This window comes from Eumetopias jubatus, unplaced genomic scaffold (assembly GCF_037043125.1).
Source record: "Eumetopias jubatus isolate StellerSeaLion01/CBP00866 unplaced genomic scaffold, mEumJub1_p1.0 scaffold_8, whole genome shotgun sequence".
In the NCBI taxonomy this organism is placed as follows: Eukaryota; Metazoa; Chordata; class Mammalia; order Carnivora; family Otariidae; genus Eumetopias; species Eumetopias jubatus.
The window spans coordinates 47,630,196-47,652,486 of NW_028274814.1; the positions used below are offsets into that span (position 1 = coordinate 47,630,196).

Genomic DNA, 22,291 nt, shown 5'->3' on the forward strand with positions numbered 1-22,291 from the left:
CTGGTGAGGATCCAGCGGGTAAACAAAGCCTATGGCAGATCATTAAATGGAGGGAATTTAGTATAGGAAAATGGAGGGAATTTAATATAGGAAAATATTTATAAAGCAGTTGGACAGCCCAAAAGGTAACAGGAGAAAGAAGACAGCACAGAGATGATCAAAACAGAAAGCTTGTGCCATTCCTAGAGATGGAGGGACTGAGGGAGGAGGAGGGGTCCCCAGAACCACATGCTGGGAACTGGAACGACAGTGGATGGTTCCTGGTGGGAGCTGGGAAGAAGAGGCAATTGTGTGGCAGGACCACATTGTATGTGCAGCCATGGCAAGAGATAAAGTCCGAAGCAGAGAGAGGGAAGAAAAAACACCATGCTTCTCCCCTCTTCCCACCTTCCAAATATCAAGCCAGTTGCTCCCATTGACTAAACCTAACTGAAAGTGGGTTGGCCATGGAACCTATGAAATGTGTTTTGCAGGAATTATGGGCAGAGCAGGGAAAGGCCATGGAGACCAAAGAGGAAAATGATTGTGGAAGAAACCAGATTGACCATGGCATAGAATCACAATATCTGGGGACAGATGTTTCTCATATCCAAATAAAAATATGATTTGTTAGCACAATATTCTGTAGAGAGTAAATGTATCTTATCCAATTTGTGTCAGTCTCCTTACTGTACCATGTGGGTAGGATTTCTCAGATAAATTATCAGTATGAAACTACATATGGAAGGGTTTGGTAGGAAGGGGAAGGATTTTGGAAAAAAGGTTTTGAAGAAAGAATTGAGTTTACTTTAATGCATATATTGACTAGGGAGATACAACTTCCCACTTGCTTATCTATAATGCTAAAAACCAAATATCTATAAGATAAAATATTTTTATTAGTTTGGCTCCAAAACCTGAACTCAGTTGATTATGAGTTTGGTTTTATATATTTTGCTAAGGAAATATTGTTGTGCTTAGTTATAGGGTGAACCACCACCAAATTCCACTATTATTGTTAACTTATGAATATGCACAAATTATATTTTAAAAGACAAAATTGTGAATCTCTTAATACATTTATTTCCAGGGATTTTGGATACAGAATTGGGGGCTATATTTGTATTTTGCACATCACTTAATTTTCAGTTCTATCTCTTTTAAAGAAATGGTGAGAAACCACTGTAAAAAAGAACAACCTCTGATCTATTCTGCTTGATTTCTCTGTCTCTGTCTCTCCATCTCTCTTAGTTTTTGGCTATATTGGTGTTATTGGTACACTATGATAGTGATGTTGCATGTTAACCTGGATTAGAATAACATTTTCTTATTTTCAAAAAGACGTTACTATTTACAAAATAAGCTCTCACCTTTAGATCATGTTCTTGATAAAATTAACATTTAAGTATGGTGTCTTGCTACCTATTGCAAAGAATGGGTTGCTTCTTTTAAAACACCCAGCAAAATCATGACTGATTCACTTGTATTCCTGGAATGATTTTTGCCATATACTGACTTCTTTTTCCTCTCACATAAATTGACTGTCTATTTTGAAAACTTTCTGTTCCAGTCACTGTGTTGTTATAATAACAGTTCAGGAGGAGCTCAGGGAGAAACAATTCTTTTCACAAACTTTTATATACACAGGCACTCCAGTAACTTTTGTATTGTATTATTTAACCATATTATTTCTCCATGGCAGCTTAAATGTTAGTTTTTTGTGTCCTTACTTATTTACCTTTTCCATCTATAAAATATGCTACCGGTAAGCATTCTATCAGGAGAAAAGTCCAGATAAAAGAAGACCACATCTAAAATATAACTCCAGTATTTACAGTCTAATCAATGATTTATGATCTTCATGTTATTTTTCTTTGTGTTTGGCTCTTTCCTCTAACTTCCTCCTCTCTTAGTGGGTAAATGCTGTCATAATTCTGAATTTAGTGTCATTTCCTGTGGTCATGTTTGCCCAAATGATAATGACACAGATAATGACATTAAAGTGATAATGATATCCACATCCAGGCTTGCAAACCTCACTTTTGGTCTCCTTGTCTCCTCCTTAAACTTTTTTTTTTTTGAAGATTTTATTCATTTATTTGACAGAGAGAGACACAGTGAGAGAGGGAACACAAGCAGGGGGAGTGGGAGAGGGAGAAGCAGGCTTCCCACTGAACAGAGATCCTGATGTGGGGCTCGATCCCAGGACCGCAGGATCATGACCTGAGCCGAAGGCAGACGCTTAACGACTGAGCCACCCAAGGAGTCCCATCTCCTCCTTAAACTTTATCTTCTGTTCCATGACCAGGTAAACTGCTTTGATTCCCAGTACCTTTTATAGTAGTTACAAAACAGCAGACATGCTATTTCCTTTGCCCAATACCCATTTACCATCCTCAGGATGGTACAGTCATGTCAAGGCTAGTGTAAGCATTAAATGTTATCTCAAGCAGCAACAAGTCTGTGGTTAGAAATATTCTGTACAGTAAGTGCACCTTTTACACACATAATGTGTACTGAGCTGCCGATGAAGTCTGACCAAAAGAGCCAGAGTCGTATCCGAATCCAGACATCCTTCTTGAAAAACTTTAATCTCCAAACTGAATGTAATTAATGGCCCCTGTCCATAATATATGTACATTATATATTACATATACATTATATGTGTATATAACCTAATGTTTTTGAGCACTTATTAGATGTTAAAAGTATTTATAAGTTATCTTTATGTTGATACATTAAACTATTCTTACAATATATTTTAATAAACTATTTCCTTGCATTTTTACCTTCTCTGATGATGAAAATAAATATCAAAAGGGTTATGTAATCCATTCAAGTTTACAGATCTAAGAAAAGAACCAGACTCAGACACTTGAAACTACTGACTTTTGACACCTCATGTTTAGCAGGCTGAAGAAGGGAAAAAAATGATCATCTGATTGGGATCAATTAGAAATTGGTTTTGAATTCTAAACATTCTTTTTTTAAAATATTGTTTTGCCTTTGTATTGTCTTCTCATTTAGCTATATGTTATTTTTCCAGATTCTCTGTGTCCCTTGTTCACATTAGCTTATTCCACCGATATCATAATTTCCATGGTACTGAGACAGTTGTGTTTCTTCAGACTTCATCTGGTTTTTAAGTGTCATTCAGTTTTTATACATCTACTTATCACCTGATTCCACTTCTATATTCACACATTCATTCATTAAACAAATAGTTATTTTTTAAAAATCTGCTGTGGTTTAGGCACGATTCTGGGAGCTATAGACACAGAACTAAACGAAAGAGATACAATCCCCACTCTCATATTATTTTTTTCTGTCAGGCCTACCAGAGATAGGTAACGACAAGACAGGAGCTATTTTGTTTTTTATTTTATTTTTTGAGATTTTACTTATTCATTTGAGAGAGAGATAGTGAGAGAGAGCACGAGCAGGGAGGAGAGGGAGAAGCAGGCTCCCCGATGAGCAGGGAATCCGATACGGGACTTGATCCCAGGACCCTGAGATCATGACCCGAGTCAAAGGCAGACACTTAACTGACTGAACCACCCAGGCGCCCCGACAGGAACTATTTTAGAGTCAGACTTCAGTAACATGAACCTGGCCTTTCCTCCCTCACCCCCTTTTCTGCATACTCAGATCTGTATTAACAGTATTTAATGATTTGTCACACAGAGGAAGTGATAACAATTTCTTAATTGAAAGTAATTTGTCTTTTCGCATGTTTTAGGTCCTGGGTATGCCATAACTATTTATGTACAGTTCTGTTCATATAACAAAACTCATTGGTTTTTTAGATGATTAAAAACCCAGGAGAGACCAAGATGAATATGCAGGAGAGGACATAGTTTTGAAGTTAGATCAAAGAGCCACTGCGGGAATGGAAGGGTATGTCTGAGATCAGTATAGTTATTAAATGAGTTATTACTTATAAAGTACTTAGAAGCGTGCATGACACAGAATGCATATTTGTTGGTGTTCTTAAAATAAATATATACATGCATAAATGCAAATTACTTAGAAAATTCTCTGGACCAACACTCATACTTCTCAGTGACAGGTTGCAAAAAATATGAAAATGAAAGAGCATTTTCCCTTTCTGTTATGTGGTACAGTAAGCACATAAAATATCAGAAACATTCATTCCTACAGTTTCTTTAGCAAATAGAGGTCATATTGACATTTTCTGCAGATGTATGTAATTTCCAGCATCTCCATGTCAGTTGTGAATTTTTATCATCATCAGTAGTAGTGATGCTTTAGACAGAAATTGGCAACGAGGCTTTTGGTATCAGAAGTGTTTGGAAATATCCCTTTAGCAACCACCACAGGAGATGGTTTATAAGAGTGCAATGTGGTCCAGAGACGTAACATGTTTGGGCACCTCTAATTTAAGAAAAACCTATCCTTTTTTTTTTAAATTAAAAACACATATACTGTGATATTTTTCCATCATTGTTTCTCATATGGCTTAAACCACCTGTATTAATTCTGACTGTTAACCAAAGTAACTAATTTCTATTCCATGGAGAAAAGTCCTACGTGGATAGTTGGGAACTCTCTCTTATGCAACAATATTTTATCAAACTAGAGGAGCTTGTGAACACACAAACACAACTTTCTACTGTTATATTGATCCATTTTTCATAAAGTGACAAAAATAAACACATTTGCTAACATATTAATTTTTTAAAAAAAGGTTCATGGGACACCTGGGTGGCTCAGTCAGTTAAGTGTCTCCCTTTGGCTCAGGTCATGATCCCAGGACCCTGGGATCAAGTCCCACATCGGGCTCCTTGCTCAGCAGGGAGCCTGCTTCTCCCTCTGCCTGCCGCTCCCCCTGCTTGTGCTGTCTCTCTCTCTCTCTCTCTGACAAATAAATAAATAAAAATCTTAAAAAAAATAAAAATAGGCTCATGCCTTTCACTGTCTTCAAGTTTTGGAAGTTTTGTCTACAACTCTAGAAGTTTTAAACCTGAGAGAATATTGTCAAACTCCAGCTATTGTCAGTAACAGACTGTAACATCGTATGAGTCTCCATTGGAGGGGTATTATCAGGAAATGATCAGAATAACTTTAATTTAGCTTGTTTCAGTTTTTTAATTATCTATACCTTTGTTATGGACATTATTATTTAAAAAATAAACATTTATTTTCATAAAGTTTGAATCCACCTAGAGGAAACATCAGTAACACCAAAAATCAAAAGCACGTCAATGGGCCACTTTTCATTCAAAAGAGAGGGAGGTACTAAGCTCCTATCCAGGTCCTTGAGTTTCCTCAGTACTTTACTGGTGTCCAGAAAAAAGACTGATTCCAAATCTAAGCAGTGATTTCAGTGACAAAAGCAAAGTGTGCTTTCCTCGCCCTCCTGCCCCTCTTTCCTCATTCTCTAGTTCCTGTTCTCAGAGTAGTACTTGTTGCACTCTGAACCAGCTCGGAATCTTGCTTATTCTTATATATGGTTTAACGTCCCCTATACTGTCAGTATTTCCTGCAACTTCAAAGGGTGTGATGAGAAATGGTATTCACATCAATGAGCACAAATCCAGCGTGACATCTCCTTTGAATGACTCTAGGATTGTTTGTTATCCAGACAACTGTTGGTGGTTGCAGAAAGGGAAATGGCCAGCAGGTGTGGAATAACCTTTACTATTTATCTGACATGCAGAAACCTTGCGATATCAGCAACTACAGAACACATTCTGCCATGAAAGGGAGGAATTAGTGATCTTCCTATTTTGTCTTCTGTATGATATCTGCATTTATCTTGTCCTTTTCATCTGACTACCACTAATAAAACACCATCTATCTTTTGTAGGTCAGCATAATTATTTTGTACCCTGTAATTTACACTCATTTTATTTAGTCTTCCCCAAACCAATGAGTTAAACATATAATTTTAGAAATTATGAAATTCTGGCTGAGTAGTTGTGATTTATTTAATTCACCAAGCTAGAAAGTGGTAGAGCTTCGCTTTGAATCTAGATCTTTCCTATTTCAATGCTAAGCCTGTGAAGCTCTGTTATTCGTGCTGTTTTCTATTTTTAAAGATTTTATTTATTTATTTGAGAGAGACTCAGTGAGAGAGGGAACACAAGCAGGGGGAGTGGGAGAGGGAGAAGCAGGCTTCCCGCAGAGCAGGGAGCCCGACGCGGGGCTCGATCCCAGGACCCCGGGACCGTGACCTGAGCCCAAGCCAGACGCTTAAAGACCGAGCCACCCAGGTGCCCTTATTCATGCTGTTTTATTCACTATGTTGGCTGAGGCCAATTCAATTCGGTGAGTAGTTTGAATACAGAATTTTACCTGTAATTAGTGCATCTCATTTAAGGAGAAAAGTGAGAAAAAAATAGCTTAGACTCATTAATTATAAACTCATACAACAGATCAAATGGGAAGAAAAATCTTTTATCTCAAACTCTAGTTGGTTCAATCAGAACTAACCTGTTCTCATAAAAATGTTTCTATTCTTTTATTTGAAAAAATGTAGATATTAACCATGCAAGCTGTCTTGATACATTATCATGTGCCATTCAATTATCTTTTAGTTTTAATGATATCTGAAAACAACAAAGGGAAAGGGATGGAAAGAAAATTACAATATAAAATCATCCAAATTCATCTTTTACTTTTCCATTAAAAAAAATGGATGTCAAATTTTATTGTTAGAAAACTGCTACTGGACGCCTGGGTAGCTCAGTTGGTTAAGCGTCTGTCTTTTGCTCAGGTAATGATCCCAAGGTTCTGGGATCGAGTGCTATGTCAGGCTCCCTGATCAGCGGGGAGTCTGCTTCTCCCCCTCCCATTGCCCATCCCCCCCCACACTTGTGCTGACTCTCTCTCTCTCTCTCTCTCAAATAAATAAAATCTAAAAAAAAAACAAAAGAAAACTGCTACCATTTTAAACATAACTGTAATCCTGATATATGCTTTTCATTATTGTTAATTTTTTAACACAGTTTTAAACAAGTATTAGATCTACTATTAGAGTTCAGAGAAAATTTATTCGAATATTTTTTTAAAGATTTATTTATTTATTTTAGAGAACGGGCAGGGGGAGGGGCAGAGGGAGAGGAAGAGAGACAATCCTCATGCAGACTCCCTGCTAAGTGTGGAGCTTGACTCGGGGTTCGATCCCAGGACCCTGAGATCATGACCTGAGCCAAAATCAAGACTCAGTTATTCAAACCGACTGAGCCTCCCAGGCATGCCTAGATTATATTTTAAATTTTATTATTTATATTTGTAAAAAAATAAAGGGAAATAGAATGAAATAAAATTGTAAATGAAAAGAAGAAAATATGTATGTAATAGTGATCATATTAAGATGAAATATCATACAGCACAAGGAAAATGCTAAAGACAGGACCAGAGGAGATAGAGATTAACAATCAACAAGACACTTTAGATATGAAGGTAAATTAAAGAAAATCTGTGATTAATGAATCAGATCTGTTACTGATTCCAAATAATGACTGCTCCATAATCCTTGTTTTAAATTAAACATTTTATTAGGTTTAATGTACAAATAATGTTACTTTTTGAATATATTTTATATGTGTGATGTGACTGAAACTAAGAATGTACTAAAATTAAACTTTTAATTAAAACTGAAATGAAACTGAAGTGTCCTAAATAGATAAGATGTGATAGATTTCTTTGAAATGCTTTAGATAACATATGTAAAAATGATATACGTGAAGGAATGAAAGGACATACAACTCTTAGAGAAAATAGTGGAACAAGACAATGTAAAGATTTCAAATGGGTAAGTTCTTTTTTCTTGGAGAGAGGCTTTGAAACTACTTGTGTATCTCATACTGTTTTGGTTATCTATTACTGTGTGTCAAACCACACCAAAATTTAATGGCTTAGAGCAACAAATATTTTGTTTCTCATGTTTCTGTGGTTTGGCTGGGAAGCGCCCAGATGGGATAGTTCTTTCTGTTCCATATAATGTTGGCCGGCTTCATTCATGGAGCTTCATTCATGGAAGTAAATCATGGAAGCCTCCATGATTCCATTAATTCTGTCTTGCCCTTCAGCTAGGATGGCTGCAAGGCTGAGGCCTGTCTCTCCTTGGTCTTAATTCTCAAAGACTTCTTTCCCTTCATGGCTATTCATCTTCTGTGACCCCTCTCACCACGTGGCCTTGCCAACATGATAGCCCAGACTGCTTGGTAACTTAGTTCTTCACAAGACAGAAAAAGATTCAGGGCCTCTTAAGAGTTTGGTTAGAGAACTTGAGAAAGAAACATCATGTCCACCACATTCTATTGGTCAAAGCAAGTAACGAGGTCAGTTCAGGTTTAAATGGAAGGGAAGGGCACAAGGGCATGAATACAAGAAGATAGTATTTGGGGGTCACATTATAACAATCTGCCACACATATTAATCATTTATCAATTTAGTCTTGAGTCAATACATGTGAAAACGAACAATGAACGTCTGCTGTGGCCCATTGATATTAAGAGCCAGATATGCAAAGAGAGTAAAGCAGTCCAAGCCTGATGTTTACAATGTTATGGGTTCAGATTCTTTATGGAATTTAATTCAGTCAAAAAGGACTTATTTTCACTGTATTGGTCTGGTTCAGAAAAAAAAAAAATCAAGCAAAATCTAGCAATAGGAATATAGTTCAAGCAGATCTACTAAATTTTGAGTATTAAAACAAATAAATATATAATTTCACTCATAGAATTTAAGAAGCAAAGAAAGAAAAAAAAGAGACAACAAAAAGAACAGATTCTTAAATATAGAGAACTGGTGGTTGCCAGTGGGGAGATGATGGAGATTAAGTGAAAGAGCTGATGGGGATTAAGAGCACACGTACCATGAAGAGCACTAAGTAATGCATGGAATTGTTGAATCCCTATATTGTACACCTGAAACTAATATAATATTGTACATTAACTATACTTCAATAAAAAATCATAGATTTTGAAGGTTAGAATGGATGTTGATATCTAAATAAGTTGCTTCTAAGTTTTAAAAGTAGCAACCTTAGATCCTCCAAAGCAAGTGTGGGGAGAGTTAAATGGGAGGGTAGTCCTGGCTTCAGTAATAATAATACTTCTGGGTTGTGTGTATGTTATTGGTTTATATCTCAACTTAAAATTGTATTTATATAAAAGTTCTGCTCTAAAAGATAAAAGTAGGAAAATCGCTGATTTAGATCTAAGCACTCTAGCAGTGCTGCAGTTGATACCTAGAGGGGTGGCTTGTTCTGAATCACGTCCTGGTTGGTTGTGCAACTGTGAAGTTCTTGTCTTCTAAGGCCCCCTTCAGCATTTTCCTCACTGTTTCTTCCTGAATATAGATGTGTTTGATTAATTTATTTTGATCCTGAACATGGAAAATTCTAATTATTTCCTTTTTCTCCTAAGAATTAACATTTTAACATATAAATAATTCATTAACTAGTTATTGCTTTAGTCCTTCAGGAATTTTCAAGGACCAAATCGGTGTTTTTACATATCAGAGGTTAAATTTGGAGCTGAAAAATATTCAAAATGACATAAATTGATCTCTGATAAGAAATCTATAATAAATCCTAATTTGTTACCCCAAACATTTTATTGTAACCTTTTGTTGTGTTTCCTTAATTTTTAAATGCATATCTTTTGTATCTGTGGCGAAAGATGTTCACTGTTGACTTTTATTCCCTTAGCATTAAGTCTTTTTCTTAGTGTTAGCCTACTGTAGGATATTGTGAATCTAGCTTAGGTAAAATTCTTCCTGACATCTTCAACCTCTTTATAAACATATGAATCTGAATGAAGTCAAGATTGCTTTCCCATAGCCCTATCTACAGTGGCTTTGATTGTACCCAGGCAAGCATGCCTCTCTATAGTATGAGCAGAGTCTTCTGCACCATGTACATCCCACTATCTCTGAGTTTCCTTGAGTTGTATCTTGTGTCTTTGTGGTGTTTGTCCTGTTTCATTACTGTTAGTGCCCAACATGGGACAGAAACTATTCTTTTCTGATATATGGTCTTTTGGAAGTGGAACAAGTGTTTTGCATCCACTTCAGAAGGGCGAGTCATCTCCTTTTGGGGGGAAAAGTGGTGAGCATTCAGTGGAATGGGATGGTCAATGATAGGATGATTCTAGGAATATAACTTGGGGCTACAAATAATGAAGCAGGGGATCTACTGAAAAAAAGTAGAGATCCAAGATAATAAATTTGCTTGAAATCTCAGCTATTGAAACAGTTGGAAGAATCAACAGGGGCGCCTGGGTGGCTCACTCAGTTAAGCCTCTGCTTTCGGCTTGGGTCATGATCTCGGATCAAGCCCCACATTGGGCTCCCTGCTCAGCAGGGAGTCTGCTTCTCCTTCTCTCTCTGCCCCTCACCCCGGTCGTGCTCTCTCTCTGTCCCTCAGTCTCTCGCTCTCTCGCTCTGCTCTGTCTCTCAAATAAATAAATAAAATATTTTTAAAAAAGAACCAACAAATACCACATCTACAAGGGGACAGATTTATCCTTTTCAAACCATATAAGTCTCAAAGGAAGGAATAGAACAAAGGACATCCTGCAAGTTTATTTCAGGACTTCACTTGGTGCTTGATTGAAAACTTCCACGTTCTTTGCCTGACTGAAGGCTTCCATGTCCTCAATGAGAGGGGCCCATCTGGACATTGTAACCTGAACTAAGTGCATTGCTGTTACTGCCAGCATGTGAATAAATTTTGTAGTGGCAGCTACTAAAGAGATTGCCTGCCTTTCACTGCATGCTTCCCAAGCACAGCTCACCAAGATGGAGGATCACTGTACAGTTGTAAGGACAGTGATTTGAAAACACTTGTGTGCTTCAAGATGGTATCTGGTATTCATACACACCAAAAAACCCACACTTTGCTCATGTTTGTCTATGTTTTCAGTGTATTACAGCCCTAAAATTATGGACCACTGGCCCAATTCTTATTCCTGTGCAGCCACTCTCCTATATTTCCTGGAATTTCTTCTAGTGCTAAAATAGTGACTCCTAGGTTTTTGTTGTGCATTTCGGTTAGGGTAAAGGACAAAAGCCTGACCTTTCCAGAGGGACATGACAGATCTGCATTAGAAATATGTGCGTATATTTGATTCTGGGAAGCAGGTAGAGGTTAAAGTGTGAATAACTTTTCCTTTCTTCGTATTTCAGGTATAGATAGGCTACCCTAATCATTCCTTTAGTACACTGAGTGAGACCTTGTCATCCTTGTGGCCACTGATTTTTGCTCTTCATAAGGATATTTTGTCTGTTTAGCTTATAAAAATTGACAAAATACTATAAATATATCAATTGTAGCCCACCCTTCCCCTGAAATCATAAATAAAAATCCTTTTTATTTTTTGCAACTGATGCTTTGTTATAAGTAAAGCATCAGAAGTTGGATAACTGTCAGAAAGCTTGAGCACAGCTATTGGGTGTTTCTGATTAAAAGTAGATTCATCTGTTTTGGAAGCAAACCAAAATCTTCTTGGCATTCTCTAATGAAGATAACAATTCAGGATTCTTGACTGAATTTTAGGCATTCTTTCTTGGTATAGCTAGATTAAATACAAGGAAGCCCTTCTGGGCTTTCATTGTACATTTCCTAGTAACAGCTGCAGGCTCATGTTATACAAACACAGTAGTCTTCTCTACTAAAGAATTAGGAACACATTATAACATTTTTAAGAATATTCCTTTATATGCCTCTTTTCCTTCAGATTTAGTCCAGGCTACTGGATTTTGGAAATGTATAGGTTAATTGATCTTCACTGGACAAGAGATCAGTACGAAAACTAAAAGGTGAGTTTTCCAGACTTATACAGGTTTTTACTGATCTGAGTAACCTCCTGTTTGGTACTTATGTGTCTTACTATTCTTAGGGAATTCTCTTACTTCCCCTGTTTTTTCTTTATGCTCAAGTTTCATCAAGAGATACTGATCATAGAGCTTTATAATGCATGTATTTTTGTCTAAAGTCAAGAAAGAGGCTCTGTGTCATTCCACAGATATTTAGTAAAAATACTTCAGTTTTAGACTTTAGGAAGTAAACAATGTGTCACTTTGGTGTGTTATTTCAGAGTGAGAACCTAAAGACCCACCCAACAGCTCACCACAGACAAACTGTTTCCATCTACATGGGGACTGACAAGCCACAGCTGCAGCCAACAAGGTCTTTGCAACTCTTACATGAGGTCTTATACTCTACCGAAGTCTCCTGTGAGGAGACTTATTAATTAGAAGACATATGCTTTAAAGGCTGAGATTAAGAAATTTTGAAACAAATTGTATGTTTTTTTCCCCCCATTCTGGTTTTATAAACCCATCTCTTCCCTTAATAATCAGAGAATACCAATGTTTTATCCAAAATCTATGTTACCAATTAGGACATTATTTTGAATGCTTCTTTTCCTGTGTAAACATCTTACTTTATAAAACAGCTATTAGGCAGTCTCAAGTGCTGAGAAAAATCTAAATATATCCAAAACCTTCACATTATTGTTTTTTCTTTCATCTGAATCTGAATAAGCTCTTCCTGAACCAGATGCAGAGTTGATTGTTTCTTTGGTTTTGTTGCTTTTTTGTCTACTTCTTTTGATGGGTAGGAGTTTCCTGGTACTTTTAATTTCATGGGAAAAAAGGGAAACATTCTTGTATAACATCTTTGGTTAATATCCGTGATTGAATTTAAACTGTCATTTAAATCACAAATGTAAAATGATACCCTACTTGTCAAAACAACAATGCAGTATCTAAAACCCATAATGTAATTGCACAGACATTGGGTAAAAAATCCGAGATCAAATTAAAACAATGTATTAAATAAGAACTGAAAAATCAGCATTTCTACTAATGGCAAATATTTCCTCACTTGATGGAGCTACAAAATGATCATCTCAACCTCTTAGAGAAGGCCAGAGCAAGATCCTGTAAGAAACAATCCTAGTCAACTCTTAAGAAAGCTTTATTGGTGGAACTGAATGACCAATTAAGAATCTGGTTACTCAATTTAAAGTGATGTCAGGATCTTTAACTCTAGGACAAGAATATTCAAAGGTGGGAAAAATGTCAATGATTTCCTATTGCTATGTTTACTTGTATAATCTTTACATTAGAGAAAGTATTGGATAAAACAGAATTTCTGGTGTATTAATAAATTTCTACATCAATGAAACAGTAGAGTGCTCAAATATTTTACCAGGATTAAGTGTACTGATACTGGTAAATGTGTACTCATGCACTTAATGAGACATTCAATTAAACAGTAGAATAGACATGTGATATTTGCTCAATAAATGTTAAATTTTTCCCCCACTAAATCAATTAAAATGAAAATTGGTAAACAAAGGAAAAGCTCCATTTACTTTGTCTTTTCTTTAACAACCAAACTTCAGAGTAACAAAATAAATGGTGGTAATTACTTTCTAAAATATAAAAACAGAGATTATATGATAGTGGTTACACAAATTTATACACAAGACAAAATTGCATAAAACTATACACATACACACACACTCAAGCAAATAAGTGCATACAAAACTGGTGAAATCTGAATAGTTTATGGATTGTATGAATGTCAATGTCATGGATTTGATATTATACTCTAATTGTGTAAAATATTACCATGGGGAGAACTGAATGAAGGGTACCAGGGAACTACCTGTACTTATTAATTTTGCAATTTTATGTCAATCTATAAGCATTGCAACATAAAAAGTGAAAAAAAGAGGTTAACAGAAGATAATGTATTTATTCTCTTGGTATTAGCACTAGCTATCTTTTCACTTTCTTATGTCTCAACTACACTATCCTCTCTCTAAAGTCAAATTCTGTTATATTCTTTAATAAAACATTCATTCCACCTCAGAAATAGTAAATTCATGGCACCTGGGTGGCTCAGTAGGTTAAGCACCTGACTTGATCTCAGCCCAGGTCTTGATCTCAGGGTCATGAGTTCAAGCCCCACACTGGGTGTAGAGCCTACTTAAAAAAAAATAGTAAATTCAGAGATGGTGGATGTGCTAAATGTTTTCAAATCAAAGCTCATGGAAGTCATTGCTCATCTTTATAACATTGTTTCTTGATGAATCTGGACTTGAATTGACTATAATTGGTACACAATAAGAAGTTCACTCTTTGTGCTTCAAAATAAACTTTTACATGTTGATCAGTGGTAGACTCATTCATAAAGACCTATTTTAAGAAAAAAATAAAGGAAATAAAACAAACAAACAAACAAACAAAAACTAAAAATTATTGAAAGGGGTCAACAATTTCCCAAAGTTCATCTTTCTAGAAATTTAGTGCTTTAGATTTCCTTTAGATGATCATTACTATTCATTTTGTTTTGAGCAAAGTTGACCCCACTCCAGTGTCCAAATTGGACTCCAACTGATTCAAATCAATCAATGTGTCTTATCCACTAGCCACGGTAATTTGCATATGGCCTAGTCAGTGTCAACAAGATGGAGAGGGATCCTTGGGTGACTCTCTCAAGAATGTGAGGAAAATAAGCTAGAAACAGAAGAGTTTATTTTATGTTGTTCTAGTTATATACATTTAAAAAATGGGCAAAACTAAACTATGGTTTGCATTTGAGGTCAAGATAGTTTTGGAGTCAAGATGGTGGTGATATCTGGAAGGAGAAAGAGAGTAGTAGTACCAGTTTAAGTGAGGAAAGATCTTGGGGGTGCTGGAAATGTTCTATTTCTTGATGGGGGTGGTAGTTGCAGGTCTTGCCTTTGATAATTCATTAGAATTTTTGCTTTTATTACTTTTCAAAATGTATATTTTATTTAAAAAGATGGGAAGAACATATGTGTGTCGAATTTTTTCCATCTTATTTAGGTATTGGTTTGAAGCATGTCTGTTTTCTACTCTCACTGTAACTACAGTTCTGTATTTCCAAGTCCAATTTATCCTACAAACTCATGCTCACATTTCAATTTTAATATGAGTCCTTTCTTTTTCTTTCTGAAGTTATCTCTCTCGCCTCTGTTTCTCTGTTCTGTTCCAGAGTGGATTGGGAATAGACTCAAGGGCTACCTCCTTTGTAATGAAGTAAAAATGAGAGAGAGCTGGGGTCTCCTGTGATTGAGGATTCATTGAATTAGTGTATTGTTATATTTTAGACTTTTAGTGTATTTCGGTTACAGAGTAGAGGTGAATCAATATTTCCTCAAACTGAGTGTCACACATTTTCCTTTGGGTGACATTGAAAAACACTTCAAGATTAAGCTGAATGTTTTTGATTTGATTGTTAGATTATTGAATGAACATTTGAACAAATTATCTGGTTGTTCCTTGTACCCTAAAATAGTTATTATAAAACTGACATAAGGTGCCTTACCAATTACACGAATAGCATAAAATTCAGGTTTCTGGGAAAAGGTTAAGAAACTCATAAAAATTTACAATGAATAAAAATAGATCATTATTAAATATTAAAATACAGACACCTGTGTTCCTACGAAAATAAATTGTTTTAATTATGAATAAAAATATGTATTCTATGTTCTTACCAGGTGATGTTTCATTTAAATCAAGTGATTAGGTTCATGTTTCATACTTTAGGTGATTGGAGATAAAATAGGTAATCATAATTCTAACATGTGGCCTTAAAATAGAGTAGAATTTCATTTTATCCACTGTTTTATTCAACAACCAATTAAACTTGTTTTGAATCATAACAATTTTAACTCATTTCTACCATTTGTTTTAAAATAATGGGGCTTTTTTGCATCTCTGAAATAAGATGTGGAGCCATATTAGAGGTATGAATATGAAAACTAGTCCATCCTTTTAAGAAAAAAAAGTTCTTGCTATGGCTGCATTTAAAACTTTTGCTGACTTTAGAAACTATTAAAAAAAAAAAGAAGATAGCAGGAAGGGAAAAATGAAGGGGGGGAAATCGGAGGGGGAGACGAACCACGAGAGACTATGAACTCCCTACCATCTTGGGTGAGACATTCACTTAGTACTTGGTTTTGGGAGAATGGCTCCACTTTCTCCCATAATTTGTTAAGTGTCAGGTAGTTCTGGTGCTCTTCTGAAGTCTTTTTTTGAGTTTAACCTCAGGTAACACCAAACCAGTTTTGTAAAATTGCCCTCAAGATAGAGCCTCAGGGTTTGAAATTTGAGACAAGAAAACAAAGGAAACAGGATAACAATTTAATGGGATAAAAAAATCTACCTAGATTCCCAGTAAACTCAAAGGATGAAAACCATACATGTGTGTTTTCCAAATGATGTTTTAAAATGACTTTGATATTCACACATTAAAAAAAAATCCCACTCATTTTCTTTTATGATAGTCAAAGGGCTTTCATTACACATGTACTGTGGTAATTTCCTGTGTTGTGGTTCCTGGAACATTTTAGAAGCTAGTGACTTTACTGCTTCTTGTTCATGTGATACATTCACCAATAGAAGATTCAAGAACATTGTTCAAATAAATAATTTTTCTCTTTTTTTCTTTTAAATTTTTTCATGCATGACTTTTGGATTGTTTAGCCTCCAGCTCAGCTCTGTGAACCAACACAACACCATCCTTCTTGATTAAGCACACATTGTACCTTACCGGCATCGATACTGGAACATTTCTCATGGCAGGTATGTGAGGCCCGAATCATAATATTTTAAAAAATGAAATGAAACAGAAAAGGCATCTCAGGGATATGGCTAATTTCAGGGCAGTGTTTTTAGGAAAAAGTAGACATTTTTACGCTTTCTATGTATCAGCGCTTTCCACTTCTGATTCTTTATCTGTAACTTAGAAATGATTTTGTGAAGATTTTCCAGCAGGTTTAAAGAGTGGCTTCTGACAGGGATAGCTCTAAACTCTGAATGCAAACTGAATTTACCAGGTTAAATTATGAACAACATAATGCTAGCACCAAAGTGAATAGAGAATGCCAAGTATTAGTGACAATGCTTACAAGTGTTTTTTAAAAATTTACCATTTGTGCTGTGACACCCCAAATCACCTAGATTAATAGTTTGACACATTGGACTGTCTGTTAGTGATTCTTTGGGAGTATGCTAATGTTAATGCCAAATCTCCTAGATTTATATTATTTTAGGGTAAATGCCAATAAGCAGTAATTTTTGGTATGAGAAAGCATAGTGTTCTTGTAAAAAAATGGTTGCTTATATATCATAATTTAATGTACTGTGAAATGAATCCAGGTCCCCAAGGTATTACCCATACATCACACCAGGTCTGGAGTGCTCCTATGTCTTCTCTTCCCTATAAAAAAAAAAAACCTCTACAAAGCTACAAGCAACCGGACATTTCTTAGGTAGAGAATGCACTAAGATGAATAGAAGGGCACATTTCCAAGTATACTATTGTGGCAATGATAGAATTTGCTAAGTAAAAGACTCTGGGTAGACAAACTTTCATTTGATTTCTGACTTGGATACTTACTAGCTTTGGTATCTGGAGAAAATAACATTATTAATGGACCTTAAGGTTTTTTTTTAATTTTATTTTATTTTGTTATGTTATGTTAGTCACCATACATCATTAGTTTTTGATGTAGTGACCTTAAGTTTTCTTATCTACTTAATGGGAATCATATTATCTTGTGATTCTTGTTGAGAAAATAAAGTAAATACCTGTTACGTAAGCCCATAAAACACAACCTGATGCCTGCTGATGTCTTCTTACTCCAGATCCCTAAGCTTCTTTGTGGAATTAAGAAATAAATGGTAAGTCCACTTTACTGGGACAGGATTGGTAAAGGAGAAAAGTTATAGATAATCTCGGTAATGAATAAATTACACCACATAAAAATTTGGGTATTGGGGCGAGTTCTGATGGGAATATTTTCATTTTCCAGTGTTTCATTGGCAAGATGATTGGGTTATCAAACCAAAAAATGTTTTGGATTCTCTCTCACTGTGTTGCTTTTAAGATCTTCAGCTCCTGCCTTTGTTCTTTAAATAACCACTGTATCTCTCTTTCACTACAGCTTCTCAGACCACTCCATGGAATTTGATTTCTGGGATCTTAGGAGTAATCTGCCTTTTTTTGATGGCTACTATAGGAATTTTGTTGAAAGATTGTAAGTTTTTCTAGGCAAGTTTGTATAAAGACCATAACTGTGGTGAAACCATTTAATACTAAAGGTTTCATTTTATTATGTGTAATATTTTATTATTTCATAAGCTTGTATCTAATGAAGTAAATTTTTAATCATTTCTTACAGTATATCCCAAACAAAGTATTCAGCCAACATTGTCTCCAGATGCAATCACAGAACTCCAGAAAGGTAGGTTCCATACTTTGGAAAACCTTAGTGTTGGTAGAGGATGAAATAGTTTCTTGTTTTTCTCACACAGAGCATAATGGAATAGTACACTTGGTAATACAAGTTTACCTACTAATTGTAAGATAGTAACATTTCATTATTCTCTAATGTAAAAAGCATTAAATTACATTGAACATGGATCATTTACATATTTAAGTAATAAGGAAAATATTAGCCTGAAATGACATTTTTTTCCTATATGAGTGCTCATGTTTATGTAACAAATATGTTACAGTAAATACTATGGTTAATCCTAATTACCTGCTGGTTTGCTCATAGCTCATATTTTTATATCTCTTTACCTTTGCTTCCGCTTCTTGCTTGACTTAGAATATAGTGCACAGATTTCTGTTATTTTAAACCCTACTTATCCAGTGAAAGCCAGCTCAAAGTCCAATTTTTAAGGTATTTTTTTCCAAATGGTCTCCAAATTGTCTCACCATCTTCTGTGATCATATTTATTTATCTTTTTCCCTTTTGCATTTTTTCCATCCATATTGAGATATTACTGACATATAATGCTGTGTAAGTTTAAAGTAATCAACAGATTGATTTGATACACTTATATGTTGAGATATGATTACTACCATAACATTTACTAATACCTCTATCATGTCACATGATTACCATTTCTTTTTTTATGGTGAGAGCATTCAAGATCTACTTTTTTAGCAACTTGCAGTGTATAATACACTATTGCTAACTATAATCATAACTGTGTGCATTAGATCCCCAGAACTTATTCACCTTCTAACTGGAAGTTTGTCCCCTTTGACCAACATTTCTTCATTTACCCCACTCTCCAGCTCCTAGTAACTACCATTCCACCTTGCACTTCAGAACCATTCACTTGACAAAGATTTGAGTGCCTACCATGTCTCTCGACTTTTATCACTGAGGATAGTAAATGTTCAAGACCCATCATTGGTAAACTGTAGTATTAGACTTCAAGCTAATTGTTTTATTTATCTCTGTTTTGAAAATAAAATATCCAAACATCAGAACTCTCCAATTTGTGCTATATTCTTTTCTGACTCAGGAAATATGCTAAAATATTTCACTTTAAATATCTCTTTAATCTGTTTATTCCTATTTACACAACAGAACTCAATTTGGGGTCACTTCTTCAAAAAGCTTCTTTAGCCGCTCTCCAATTTATACTCCGCTACCCAATGTTTTAACATACTGACTTATTCTTGTGTATACTTACCAAAATTATCATTAAATATAATTGATAAATGATTGGAAATTATATAGTTCTGACTCTCTATCTCGAATATAATCTCTATTAGGAAAAAGGGTTATGTCTGACTTGTTCACATTAATAGCCCCTGAACTATGGTATGTGTAGTAGATTCTCAAAGAATATTTGCGGAAAACAGTGAAGAAATAACAAATGATTTTTGAATGAGTAAATAGCATTGAAAAAACTGAATGTCATAAGTCATGTTTTTTGTTTTTTGTTGTTTTGTTTTTTCTCTTAGGCCCTAACTGTTGTTCTTGCCCAGAAAGGTGGATTGGGTACCACTGCAACTGCTACTTCTTTTCTGGTGAATTAAAAACCTGGAAAGAAAGTCGTGATTTCTGTGTGTCTCAGAATTCCAGTCTACTTCAGATTGAAAACGGAGATAAATTGGCATGTATTTAATTCTGGTTTCCTACCTTTTCTTTGACCTAGGGAAATATGCTACCTAAGTAAGCTGAATACTCTTGTTTGTCTTTAATTATAGTAAATGGATTGTTATTATTTGAACTAATGACTTACTAATTTGCTATATCTTGAAACAATCATTATAAAACCTACAAAAATTTCTCAAAGATTTATATTATAGGAATAAAAATCAAGTTACATTCCAGATAAAGCACAAGGAACATTTTAGAGCGAATTCAAAGAACGAATAATAAGCCATTATTTTTATTCAAAGACTAATAAAATAACTTTATAATTTTTAGTTCATTAATTAAATTTATAATTTCTTTTGTAATTATATCTTTTGTCATCACTCTGGGATATAATGTGTGATAAGTACGGACAGTATGATAAAAAAATTACCCAATTTAAGAAAAAGTGAAAAATTTCTCTAGCTGCATGAAGAAACTGTCCTGAGTATAAGTTAAGTAGACTATATCTATGAAATCTATCCTCAAGATACTGTTGATGTGGGATCAAATTTGATTTAATCTCTTTGAAGGAGGTGTTCCATGAAAACTCTTACTTCCTTCTAATGTCTTATTCCTTTAAGAAGTGATATTTTGTGGCATTTATTTCTATATCTTAAATGAGTATTTGTGGAAATTAGTGAATAAATAACATAAGGAAGAAAAGGAAGAAATATGAGGCATGTGACTATACTTTCTAAACTGGACATTAAAAATTATTTCAATTTGTGTGATTAAAAAGCTAAATCTGATGCTGACACTTTCTTCAAAGTACATTATTCCCAGAATAGATTCAAGTTTGATTAATGTGTTTGTCTTTGTTTCCAATCAGCATTTTATGAGCTCCATTAAATATTTTTACTGGATTGGACTCTCTTACCATAAAGAATGTGATGCCTGGTTGTGGGAAGATGGCTCCAGTGTCTCCCAAGATCTGTAAGTTTCTGGCAGCCAAGTTTCCTTTTAGTTCTTTCTTTTTTTTTTTTTTTTAAGGTCTTTTTAGTTTTTTATGAGTTTATCTGTAGATCTCACCAGAGACTGTAACATTTGGGAGCACTGTAGCTAGGATAACCTGTCTAAGGCATGAAGATACAGAAAAGAAGGAGATCTAACAATTTTAGCTCCATGTAGATCATCCAAATTTATGCTCAAGTGACACGAAGTTAGTGTACTTGTGACCATTAAACAGCTTTTGACTTTTTTTGTTGTTGTTGCTTTGTATAAGCACTTGGATGTGTATGTGCATGTACAGATGCTTATCTTCACAGAAGCTGTCCAGGGAAAATAGAATATTTATTATTTTCTTTACTCTTCTTGAGCCTGTTATTTTCAGTATACTCCCATGTTTCAAATATTCTGAGCTTATTTTCTGTATATTTGTAATCTTTAGTTCTCATTTTCATTCATAAACGTTGGATGTGCAGCATCAGACAATGACAAATCTTATGCTTGGATTTGTTTTCCCAGGCTAGATTATCGAGTACATTTTTAAACAAAATAGAAGTATACAATATATCAAAACCATTAATAACAACAACAAAAACACAAAATCCTTGGCCTTAATGCTGTTGATAAGTGAGGCAATAGCTGAGTTTTTGTAATACTGTGCTCTGAAATTGTTAAAACATGGCTCTTGGATAAAAATCAATTGACTCAATATGTTAATATCTCATTTAAGTGCTTTAAAAAATCTATCATTTAATAAAAAAACACAATCCCTAGATATTCTCATTTCCTTTTCTCATATGTTAACATTTTATTTTTCATTACAGATTGCCATTAGTTCAAAAATTAAGTCCAGAGAAATGCGTAATCTATAATGCAAGACAAAGTGTTTTCGATATATCCTGTGACAATAAATATCATTTTATATGTAAACAAAAATTTATTTAGTGTTTCTTGGAGTGGAAGGGGTGGGTGGTGAAGATTCAGTAGTATAAGAACATGACTTTACCTCTTATATTATTGCTAATTATCTACTTCTGGGATTTGTAAAATGTTTCAAATCATGTCTTGTGATACAATTTTCATATATTTGAAATAATGTTTTAAAATTGGTGGAATTTGTTCACCTATATCTGTAATAACAATGAATCAAGGTAAAGAATTTCAGTACTGTTGTGACTTAATGTATATGTTTAATATTAAATTTAATGTGTTTTATGCATATATTTTTGTAAATTTTCTTTGCAGAAATTCAAATAAAATAATTTGCATCAAATGACCTATATCAATGTCATTTCAGTTCTTTGTAAGGCATAGTAAATTGGGAAGTCCCATCTTCATTTTACTTTTCTGGAACTTAGTTCTTTCTAGATATCTATATATACATATCTATATGTTTTAAT

General features: G+C 34.6%; 1 protein-coding gene across 3 annotated transcripts; it reads left to right on the forward strand.

The window, feature by feature from the left end:
- The first annotated feature begins 2,126 nt into the window (after positions 1 to 2,126).
- On the forward strand, positions 2,127 to 22,091 carry KLRD1 (killer cell lectin like receptor D1). 3 transcript variants are annotated; one of them, XM_028119713.2, is made up of 8 exons: positions 2,127 to 2,287; positions 11,691 to 11,772; positions 16,483 to 16,581; positions 17,946 to 18,038; positions 18,183 to 18,245; positions 19,769 to 19,920; positions 20,776 to 20,879; positions 21,716 to 22,091. In XM_028119713.2, the coding sequence occupies exons 3-8, from the start codon at positions 16,575 to 16,577 to the stop codon at positions 21,834 to 21,836; spliced, it is 540 nt and encodes a 179-aa protein (XP_027975514.1). In that variant the 5' UTR covers positions 2,127 to 2,287; positions 11,691 to 11,772; positions 16,483 to 16,574; the 3' UTR covers positions 21,837 to 22,091. The 3 variants fall into 3 exon arrangements, with proteins under 3 accessions (XP_027975514.1, XP_027975515.1, XP_027975516.1); XM_028119714.2 differs by lacking the exons at positions 2,127 to 2,287; positions 11,691 to 11,772 and adding an exon at positions 17,647 to 17,682 and having other exon boundaries at positions 16,349 to 16,581; XM_028119715.2 differs by lacking the exons at positions 2,127 to 2,287; positions 11,691 to 11,772; positions 16,483 to 16,581 and adding an exon at positions 16,588 to 17,682.
- Positions 22,092 to 22,291: the final 200 nt, after the last annotated feature.

What these genes read in the sequence shown, in the direction of transcription:
- KLRD1 (XM_028119713.2), top strand. An exon ending in AGGAATTTTGTTGAAAGATT is followed by an intron (nt 18,039 to 18,182) that starts GTAAGTTTTTCT and finishes CATTTCTTACAG; the next exon opens with TATATCCCAAACAAAGTATT. An exon ending in AATCACAGAACTCCAGAAAG is followed by an intron (nt 18,246 to 19,768) that starts GTAGGTTCCATA and finishes TTTTTCTCTTAG; the next exon opens with GCCCTAACTGTTGTTCTTGC.